General features: G+C 40.8%; 1 protein-coding gene across 1 annotated transcript in view; it reads left to right on the forward strand.

The window, feature by feature from the left end:
* The first annotated feature begins 510 nt into the window (after positions 1-510).
* diaph2 (diaphanous-related formin 2) overlaps positions 511-11759 on the forward strand; it is a 375865-nt gene continuing 364616 nt past the window's right edge. Inside the window, exons 1-2 of the mRNA XM_031862465.1 lie at positions 511-609; positions 1234-1610. Coding sequence (XP_031718325.1) covers positions 1527-1610 — 84 coding nt within the window. The 5' untranslated portion in view covers positions 511-609; positions 1234-1526. The remainder of the gene's footprint in view (positions 610-1233; positions 1611-11759) is intronic.

Raw genomic sequence — 11759 nt, forward strand, 5'->3', positions numbered from 1 at the left:
TGCTGATGAAGAGTATTAGATGCAAATAAAGATATTTTTTTTTGTCAAGATACCGTTTCTATTTTCTTGTTAAGTTATTTTCTGTGAATTGACTAATCAATTAATCAGCTTGTGATTTATTTTTAAAGCTCTATTTCCCTAAAATTTCCTTCTTACATATGCAGAAAAAATATATACTTTTGTCACACAGACACAGTAGGCCCATATGATGGTACTCTATTATGTAACTGGATAACTAAATAACACCAGCTGTTATTATCTCACACATAGACACATCTGGGGTGTGTTTGTGTGACCATACCGCACACTCAAACACACACTCGGGGTGTGTTCCCGCCTTGCTTCCTATCCGCTCTTTCATAAGATCTATTCCTACAAATGAATGAGTCCCATCCGTCTGCTGCGAGATCAGACTGACCTCTCCGTCACAACAGTCTCCTCCCCCCCGACGCCACGCCGACCTTATGACGGTCTACGCAGCTGACCAATCAGCTGTGGAGTCCCCACTCCTTCCGTATCTCACAGGCCAATCAGAATCCAGGAGGGCGGGAATCACCGTGGGCCTGGCTATCACGCTTGGTTGCTAATGTCAGCTTTGGATGGGATTTTGTGAGTTTTCTTTGACATTTTATTAACGGTTCATTCTGTATTTTATAGCGTAGTGTTGTATGTGTTCGCGTTTTACGGTGGCTGTCAAAATAAATACTGTTCGGTTGTTTACGGTCGTGATTTTATGCTAGCACGGCTAAGTGTACAGCACTGCAAAGTATACCAAGCAAAGAGAACAACGGTGATTCTCACTATTAGAACAATTGTTCATTAATTCAGATGAATGGCCGTTTTGTCCGCTGAATAACAGCCTCGTCAGGGCACGTTGAAGTCTGTCAGAGCATCCTGGCGGACATGAAACCTCCTTTTCTCGGTGGCTACAATGTTATTGTTAAGTTACACGGTTGTAAGTTTGCTTCCTCCAAAGATGTAGCCCAGTCCAAACACAGGGATCTGTATGTAAACGTAAAAAACACATTGCATTTTTTTGTTTTACCGAGCTGTCTATTCTTCTTACATGTTTGTTTACATATGTTTTACCGCTCACAGTATTCACTGGATGCATCATACTAACAAGGCTGCACGGGGAAACACGTGTTAAAGCAAACATTCGTGCAACTGAACGCCCAAGTAATTGTCTCCATCTAGTTATTTATTGTTTGCATATTATTCTGGTAATTTCAGGAAGCCTTTACCCGCTGTGTGAAGCGACTTGCTGCCTAGCTGAGGAGACACCAGGACGGATACCATATCCTACCACACCTCCTCTTCTACGAGCAGCCCCCTCCACTTTTTGGATACTATTCGGGAACTATTTGGAGGCGGTCAACTTGAATTTATATTCATTACCTTTTAAACGGACCTAAGCTGAATGGTTTTGCTGTACTTGTCAATATTTTTTTGCTGCTGGAGTTTGCCAACTTTTTGAGGAGGTCCGCATTCGGTCTTTCTGGAGAGAAAGTGACTTAAAAGTCGAAATGGATCAAGCGAGCGGCGGGGATGACCCGAATAAACCCTCTAAAAAGAAGTCCAGCGAGGACGAGGGTAAAAACAAGAAGCTGGTGAGTATTCAGACGGACTAATTGCCAACTTTCACATCCTGTATTCTCACAAGCAAGGGTTAATTTCACTCTCAACTGAGAAAAGTTGCATAGTTGCCGAAAATGTAACCACTGTGCTTTTTTTTTCCCCCCCTGGAAAAAATGTCTTTATTGGGCACATTGCACTGAAAGATTTGCCTTTCTGGTAGTTTCACAGTTTTTAGTCAGTCAGTGTAATGAAGTCAAAATCAAAACCAAGTTGATACATAACTCCTGTACAGTTAGTAAACGGCACAGCTCTGCTTTAGTGCAGGATGAGGCTACTTATCGATGTGTTATTATTACTATTTAATGTTGCCCAATACAGAGGAGCTGATAGCTGTTACAGCTGAGTAAAAGATAGTGTTACGCTGAGTGCTTTACTTTTCAAAGCACTCAGTGCATCTTGTGATTATCCTCCTCCGATACAGCTCCTGAAAGTTTGTTGGAGAGCGTTCTTGTTGTGACAGTTAAACTTCAATACATTTGTTGATGCACAAAGTTCACTTACAGGGTGACTCATCGCAGAGCATGATAGCTGTGCGGCTCGTGGTGGTTTTATGAACTGTGTGAGTGTGTGTGTGATTGATAAAACTTATGCTTGGTCAGCCTTAGCAGTATTATCAGCACAATAAATGACAGTCACAGGAGAACATTGTCTATTAGATAGCAACTGTGTCAACATTCATTTCATTCATAGCCTCTCTATTGGCTTTGCAAGTTTAATGTAGAGTGGGCTTATGTGCTTAATTAGAAAGTGGGCAACCCCGGGCCTGCATCACTGGAGCTGTGGCGTCATTGAGCTATTCCTGCATGCTGGTCATTGCCCGGAAAGAGATCAAGACTTGGGGGGTGGTGGACTGTTGGTGGGAGTGGTGCAGGTGTTTCTGGATCAATCACTTCTAACTGACAACTCCTGCTGTGCAGAAACAACAGTGTGTTTTACTTCCAAGAGCATTCTGCAATTAAATCACCTGATTGGTACAAACAACCATCTGACATATAGTCATTGGAAACTGTGTGGAAAATGACAGGCACTTTCACAAAGTAAGTGGCAGGTGATTGGATGAACCATCTGCCAATCTAACTCCTAGTCTGGTGAAGAGCCAAAAACATCTTTTCCAATCAAGCAAAAAAAATGCATACTCTGCCGTTTGTTCGCTCTTCTTTAAATGAAGAAATACTCTCCAGTTGTGATGTAACTGATGCTATTGCAGCATCTATGCTAACCTCTTTGAGGGGCCGCCATTGTTGTATTGAATAAAAAGTCTGAGGTGATGGACTTCTTTTGTGTGATAAGGGATCTTGCGGTTCTCGTGTGATCTTGTGACCTTGCAAGAATCCAGCTGCTTTGCAAAGGCAAACAGTTAAGTGCCACAGTAAACCTGTAAATCTAAACTATACAACCGAGTGTGTTAAGTGCATGTCGCTGTTTACACACTGTCAGCAGCCGTAGGAACCAGTGGTTGAAAGTCATTTTCCGTGATCAGGGACCAAACACTTTGGTTGCTGTTGATCATTGTCTCTGCTTTTCCATATCTGTCAGCATGGAAAGCTTGACTACAGCTGAACCTCTACAGACAATAATTGAGTAGTAGTAGTGTTGCTTTATATTTGGCCTCTATAGGCCTGTTGAGTTGTGCTTCTACTTTTCTAGAAAGTGACCAATGAGCCGAGTTGGACTGATCGCTAATTACTTCATTAACTCCTCAGTTGTTGACGTAGGTTGTGTTGCTCTAGTGTGCAGTTTTCCTAAACCTTTGACATAATGAGGAAAACAGTCCCACTCGTGTCTTTCAGATTGGTAAAACTCAAAATCACTGGTCGTGTTCCAGCAAAGTTAAGGTGAGGGAACGTGTGACAACATTAGCTTTTTGACAGGAAACCCCAGAATGGACTGAGAGGACATGCACTCCCAGAGCTACCAAAGGGTGTTGTCTTGAGAAATCCTAACAACAGCCTGCAACTCTTGAATGTCCTGCCTCCCGAGTTTGTGAATTGCTTGCAAGGGAGTGTTGGATGACATAAGCACTCAGCAAAAGTCTCTCGTGAAAAGTATGTGTGAGATCATTGCTTTTCGTTCCTAAAGTGTTCTCAGGCCTGTTCCCTGTTGCTCAATACTCCAGGCAGAGCGGTCGGAGGCAAAGGAAGCCTGAACTGTCTCTGCTGCACAAATCTCAACACAGAGTTTAGGGGGGAGGAAGTAATCATTCACCCCCGGGTGGAGACACGATCCCCTTTTGTTTACTCCAAGTTTTTATCTACCCCTACGTAAACTGTGAGCTCCAAGTTTGCTGCAGATATGTACATAAGCTGAAGTGTACACGCTTGAAGGTGTGTGCTAGTTTTGATCAGTGAAGCAGCAATTCAGCATCTGTTAAGAGAAATGGAAACAAAAAAATGCAATTCGTGTTTCAAGATTCTGTAGATGATTATGTCATCTCACACTGACAAAAGACACTTTAATATTAACTTGTACTCAACTATTTATAGTTTTCACCATATTTGGGGCTATAGGATTACATTCCTGACATGCAGTGTAGTTTGTGTAAACGTGGTCCAGACCCAAGAATGAAATACGTCATGAGCTGGATCAAAGTAGAGGTTGTAACTGCCTCTCCACACTCTGAAAGCTGCTGAAAGTTACAGGACCATTTGCATGGCTAGTAAACAAAGTGGTAGACACTGGCACCGCTTGGTTTCAGCAAAGTCAAATCAGTTTTTAGAGGAGAAACACTGAAATGTTTGTTTAACAAGTCACTGGGCAGGATTACATCACAGAAGTACCATTCGGGCTTCAGGCCCAGAATGTAGATACCCAACACAGCCAAGGACATTAGAAGAACACCACTGTGTTCAGAGATGCACACAATTCCAAACTTTTCTTCTGTTTGTAGCTGTCCTTTGTGATAATGTCCTTTTTTTTTTTTTTTAATGTTGTAAAAACACGAAATCCAATAAAACAGGCAGAAGGAATGAGGTATTTTTTAAAGGAATCCAGGGGAGCCGGTTGGACAGAAAGGGAAATATATTATCGCTCTGCATTCCAGAGTAAAAGATGACCTCACTGGACAGAGAGAGGGAAAAGGATCCCCAGTGCATCCATAGAAACATGTGACTTGACATCACAGACTGTGTAGGTACCAGCTTATGTTGAGGACTTCTCGGTTTAACTTCTGCATCTGTTCGTTATGTGAGCCATTGTCATGCGGAAGCAGACATTTTATGTACCAATGGCTTTAGCTGCACGTCAGCAACTTTGTAAAATTGTGACGTGATGCTATTCAACAATCAATGATGTTCTGTTTAAAGTAACACATGTTTAGTACCAATCTTCATCCTCTGCAGTGTGTTTGCTGGTTCATTTTATGCCGGAATGTAATCAGCCAGTCAAGAGACTGAATATTGCTTGATACGTAAAAATAAGATCAGAAATGTTGAATAATTAGTTTGTTATAAAAGAAAGTGACACCTTAGGGGAGTATGAAAAGTCCGCCATTTCTTTTTGTTATTATAGATATACATTGTTTTTATTGCAGATAATGGGAATGTGAAAAGAAAAAAAATGGTATGAATTATTAAAATGAATAGTTTAATAGTAGTTTGTAGACATATGCCATTTTGGTGGCTTCAAATAAAGTGAGGCTATGGAGCAGCTTTGTATCTGCTGAAGCTAATATTAATCCTGAATTTGAATATGAAATCATGGAAGCACAGCAGCAACGAAGGCACAGAAAGTGGTGCTGTATATATATTACACATGTTTTGTCATGCTTTTGTGTTGTTGGTGGAATTAAGTGTTTCTGAAATAATATCACAAATGCCTTTTAGAAATTGCCTAAGTATTAAGCAGAAGGAGAGGCTGGCATAGTGTCGACATTGACACATGTCCATCATTATCCGTCAGGTTTTTTTGAGTGTAATTGCTAATGAACCCTTATTAATTAAAGTGGGGTTTAATGATTCTAATCATGCTTGTCATTTCGTTGGTGATTAAAGTAATTAGGGCTTCAGTGATGAACGGACAGTTCAGCTGTGGCGTCTGTAATGAGACACTCTGGACATGGGAGAGCTTTAGTGGAACGGCAGACACTCCTTTTCCTTCATCGTATAGACATGCAGCTGCTTCAAAGTGTGTATGGGTAATTTAAACTTAATTATAATTGTTGAATCATATGAGTTTTTTATTTATTTTAAAGCCCCATATACAATTCTGTTGCCTTGAATAACATTATTAGGCAATTTCACTCTCTATGAAACGCTTGAATGACGGCTCCAGAGTGACGTTGCTTTGTTGTGATGTACAATTAGTGTTTTACCGCACCTAAAGATATATTGTGATTCACTAGGAACAAGCTAGGATTTATAATTTTATTTTTGCACACGTCACTCAGCTCTGCTACATGTTAGGCCAGAGCCCACATTTGAAAGTAGTATATCTTTGTGTCAGAATGAAGTATTCTGCCACGCAACGGTGTTGTTAACCTTCATGTTTTTGACAATTTTGACAGTATTACATTGAGAATCATGTTAAATGGCTCACTCTTCAGGTGCTGTTGGAAGCTGTGGCGTTTGAAGCCTTTGATGCTTTGATACATGAGCTTTAGGGAAACTTCAGGGATCATTTTTAGGTCATGTTAGCGTGTGGTTAGTACAGGTTGTCAGCTTGTCAGACACATGAGGGTGTTCTACATTATCTCCTGCTTGGCCAACCTCAAAAAGTTTCTGTTCTGTAGTCTTACTTATTATTTTTCTTCCACGTGCTGCTTTTTTAAATTTCTTTTTACATTTTTTACTTTATGTATTATTGATAGAATGTAACCGCCACTGTGTTCGGGAGACGTGTGAGAAAAGGCAGGAAACTGACCACGTGAGCGTTTTATTGCCATGCAGGAAGCTGGAGGGAGGAAGTGGTGAAGAATGCTTTAGTCACACAGTGGAAGAAACCGACAGACTTACTGCTCTAATGTCACCCTCTGAGATGAGATCCAGGACTTGAGAATGGGACACTTATTATATATAAAACAAACAAACAACATAAGACATAACTTGAGCATCACGTTTTATCTTTGTAACAATACATTAATTACCTTTGGGTTTGGACATAGTTGCGCCCAGTAGTTAGATGATTCATGAGTGGTAGACTGTGTTTTGTCTGAGCTACTGCAGAGTCTGATGTAGGCCGGGATGACCGAGCTCTTCCACTTGTATGATATTGAAGGATTTCAACGCTTCCCTCTCTGATGGGAGGAGGTATTTGTCACTGTCACTGTCCTGCTTTAGTTTACTATCAATCGGTGTAAGTTGACAGCTCTATTCACACTTTTTTTTAAATCAGTGACGGTTGCAAATGTGAGACAGAATGTGACATTTGCTGTGATATACAGTGCAATACAACATGACCAAAGAAGCATGTGCTTAGATGCAAGGCTTCCTAGCAGTATATGGAGAGAATAGATCACACTCATAGTATTTCAACTGGAGAATTTAATCATTCAATTATAAAAAATGTATTTGTTGAGTAAATCTGTTGGTGTAATGTGGGACACCGTGAAAAGAGGTCAGCGCATGAGCACGACTAACTGTCTGACAGAGTAGACTTGATGCACTGCGTTGTACATGTCTAATGAAAAAAAGGCTCGACATTGGGACGCCTTGAGTCATCTTTTCTTAAAAGACTCACAATTTAGTATCACAGAGGCATGTGACGGCCATAATCAGTGAGGAATACAAAAGGAATTACTGGAATTTTACTGTTTTTACAAAAACAAGCAAGCAAGCACTCTAATTATCATCAGAAAACGGCTTACAGAGGTCATACGTTCACATGTTTTTGCACATGCAAGCAATAGTTGAATGGTTGAATTCATGTGAACAATGCACAACAATAGCTTCATTTCAAATAGCAGCTAAAATAGGTAATCGTGACATCATAAACTGGCTGTAATAGCAGTAATAGTCCTTGCACAACAGTCTGTAAATATAAATTACATTTCTCTGTGATGTCATGAAACAATTTAAGGATATCTCTATATACTGACATTACCCACCTTTCTTACTAAACTCAACCTTTTGTAATAGCTGCATATCAGGCCAACCCCTCAGCGATAACCTGAGGGCAGCGCTGTGCTAGTGTGCAGTCACATGGTCCGGGCCGTCCAGTGTGGTGCCATTCAAATCCGAGCTCGACTGGCTTTTGTGTTCTTCCCCTTTTCAATAGTTGCTGTTTTAGGAAACTGTAAACAGTACCAGCACTCTCCTGAAATAATGAGGCTGCCACAGAGCCGTGCCCTTTTAAAGGCACTCCAGCGCTCGCAGAAACCCAGTGCATTCTTTATTGTTTTCCTTTCTCAATTTAATGACATGTTCTGAAAAGTACTCGGAACTTTTTTTTGGAATAAACAAGTGAAAGTAAAGACGGAATCTGTCAAGACTTCATTTATTTATTGAGAACAACTTGACGTCCTGTGCTTGATTAAATTGCCTCTGATCCCGTTTCCAGAGAGAACAAGTGTGCGATTACGGTGTTTGTGTTTGATAGATTTGACTGTGCCAGGATAAGAGGTGGTGTCCCATGTTGTCTGTGTGTTAGCGTGCCACATGAGTGTGCTTGTGGCACTGCCTGCAGTTATACCACTGTGTACCTTGTGTGTTGTTTTAGAACTCTGAATCCACTCAATACTCCTCTCTGTTTTACTCCCATGTGTGGTGACTGACTCACAGACGGAGGAGTTTGGATGTGGATGTCTTCATTTTAATTGCAGGTAGAAGCAGCTCAAATGGGACTCCTTGTTTTTAAAATGACAGTTTGATCAGAAGTTTTGACATCAACATTTCTGATTTGGAGGCGAGGGCCACGCGATAAATCATTCCAGCGTCAACGTTATGTGATGTGTTCATTCGCAATTGTCGCATCGCAGGATGTGCAATGTCGGCAATTTAAAGGGACAATGTTCCACCGTTTATGTGGATGTCCAATTCGTGACGACAGTAAATGTTGTCAATCAAAACAATGAAAAAAATCCCCAGTGCGTGCTATATTGACTGAGAAAGCTGATCTGTCCTGCTGCGGAGTTGGCTGGCTGTGCCTACATGTACCAGCATGCACTGCGTGCGAGCAGCAAGTTGCTGTGTCTGATAATGAAGCAAAATAAACTTACCACATTTCAACGAAGGAAATATTTATATACCTAAACAGTGACGGTGAATATTCGGGTATTTATCATATCACAATATACATTACTGAAAAAAAAACTCAACTTTTATATGCCCTCATACGTCTGATACCTGATTAGTGGCAATATAACCTTACTGGTGCTTTAGGAAAGATTAATTGCATCGTGTCATCATTTTGTTGCCACCATGCACATAGAAACACATTTATATGGATAGGTTTTATGTGAACCAGTGGGATAATACATTTTTTTGTTTTGAATCGTTTATTAACAATGTACATCCCTGGCCTGCTGTTGTGTTGTCAACTGAGCGGAACCCTGTTCCAAGCAGCAGGTTTCCTCAATTATCTCAGTTTTGTCGAGTAAAATTCAGAAGCATAAAAATGTTTAACTCTGGAAAGTTATTCAGACACCTCAGAGAAGCTCTTTCTTGGAACGGGCCCTAGAGCTGGCGAAATGAGCACATCTACCAAAGTTGGAATAAAAATGAGACTCAAGGCTGTGTCGCAGATGAAACAGATGTTTACCGTCATTTAACGTTCTGGAAGAATCATTTGCATAGTGTGAGCGAAAAAAACACTATTTGCATTTCTACCTGGCTGCCGAAGTCAGTTTTATTGGTACATATATATTCTTAATGGATAAAGGCTTGCCAGTTATAGTTTGGATATATGTCATAGGAAATGCCAGATGTGAATAAGGTCTTATGCTGCCTTCAAATGGGCTCGTGTGTACTGTGGTAACAAGACCCCCCCGGAAGTGGATATTTTGTGAAATGCTCAAAGTTCACGAGTTGTGACGTGTTTGCTAAAAAAAAAAAACGATTTTGGAGGCCATGGAAGACATTTTAGGGTGCTTAAAAACTTTGTAATTTAGTAATATGTCTGTGGAAAATGTCGATATTCACAGCAGCCTCTGTCATTATGCCTTTGCATTACCTTACCCGCTTTGCCAGCTTGCAACATTTTTAGCCTCTATGACTTCTAGATGCTGACGGTAACGTTGATATTGCCGTTGCCCAGCAGCACTTAAGAATTTGAACGGCACGCTTATTGTGCACGTGACTTCCCGTGTCGTAACCACGAGCTCACAGTTTCCTTCTGAAGGCAGCTTTAGTGTGTCTTTGCTACTCTTTCCCCCTCTTCTCTGCTCTGCTTGAAAACAGTGCACTTAGAGTGCAAACATAAAGATGAATTTTACCTTTCATGCCTCCATAAATCTTTTCGTAGCAGCGCAGGCTGTGCAGTGCACTAACTCTCTGAGTTTACAAGCAGCCAATGAGAAGACTTTGTAATGAGATTCATTTAGACAAAGAGATTTATTTAGACTATGTCTAATTCAGTTACTCGGTTGGTATTTGGGGCTCTCTGATGCCACTCCCCCAACATTGAGCATGATATTGGATATGCTGTACATCTGATTACACAAAGACAAATGATGTTATTTTGATTTGTATGGCTCTGACTATCGAATATTAGTCTGTAAGGTTACTACAAGTTAGCCTTCCACAGTTTGGAGCTCAGTTGTTTTTGGTTTCCTTCACATAATACCCCGTTCTAATAATAATATCTATAGATAATGGTTTAAAAATGACAGTCTGTGTGGTCAAGTCTGTAATCAGATATATATGCATTTGTCAGGGCTCTGCACACCTTTTTCTAGTCAGAGCTCTGGAGCACCTTGATGAAATGTCAAGGAGCAACAACCCAATTTAGAAACATTCAGAACAAGAGCATCTTAAATGTGTATCTTATCTGTCATTTGGTAATTTGTTTATTACACTATATTGATCTCGTTAAGGGGGAAATTTGTCTCTGCATTTGACCCATCCCTGTATATATAGGGAGCAGTGGGCTGCCAATGACAGGCGCCCGGGGAGCAGTTAGGGGTACAGTGTCTTGCTCAGGGACACATGACACGTCCCAGTCAAGGATCGAACCTTGCGGTCAAGTCAACCCTCTTAACCCAGTGAGCCACGGTCACCCCCTAACTGGTACAAACGTGTATTAGCTGTCCCTCCTATAGGAGTTTGTATACAGACTGTAGCCAGTGTGTATCAGAATCACTTGCAGTCATATTTTTAATACATTTATATATATTTTTGTATTCAAGCCATGCTGTGAGTTTTGAGGACGACGATTCTTTTTTCAAATGTATCATCGCTTTTGTTCATTCATTCCAGACTGTACATTGCTGATGTCGGGGTTCCCTAATGTTTCTTTTCTCCCGACTGAGGCTGCAAAGTTTCTGTGTCACACGTTTCATCTTCACATTGCACATTGTGCATCAACACTATTCAAACACTATCTAGGACATTGAAATCAAGATCAGTAACACTGATGTGAAAGCAGAGTGCGCTGCAGATTAACAGCCTATATTACAGTATTTTACGTGTCTACTTTGTTAGAATGATGAGTTGTATACTTGTCTGTTCCCATTCTTCTGGCGAGTCGATACTATGCTTTCCTTTTGAGTAAAGGCATCTCAGCCATTGATTGTGCAAGTAGCTCTTCATGTCTTTTGTTGTTGTTGTTGTTGTTGTTGGGTGTAAAGTGCAATACGCGTCTGTCTCTAACAGCTCTCGTATGTCAATCCCTGTTGCTTCTGATGAGTTAATAATAGTATATTGCCTCATGGTTCTGAGCAGTGTCTTTAAGATGCCTTCAATGCAGCGTCAGTCCTCCTGCTCTGAATCGTTGATGTTTGCAGCGATGAGATGCGCTTTACTCCACTGAATACGATGGAGAGGGAAAAGGAAATGTGCCTATTAGGTATAGTGAGGTATGTTTATAATTGCTACCTTCTGAATAAGCAACAGATAGCCTTGGAGTTGATGAAACAAATAAACACCTAACGTGGTGCGAGAAATGTGTTCAAGGGCAATTATAAAATGTGCACAATTTTCCTTCATTTCTCACAGCTCGGTCCTCAGCCTTGGTACTCCGCGGCAAACATC

This window comes from Anarrhichthys ocellatus, unplaced genomic scaffold (assembly GCF_004355925.1).
Source record: "Anarrhichthys ocellatus isolate YVR2014 unplaced genomic scaffold, GSC_Weel_1.0 scaffold27, whole genome shotgun sequence".
Taxonomy (NCBI): domain Eukaryota; kingdom Metazoa; phylum Chordata; class Actinopteri; order Perciformes; family Anarhichadidae; genus Anarrhichthys; species Anarrhichthys ocellatus.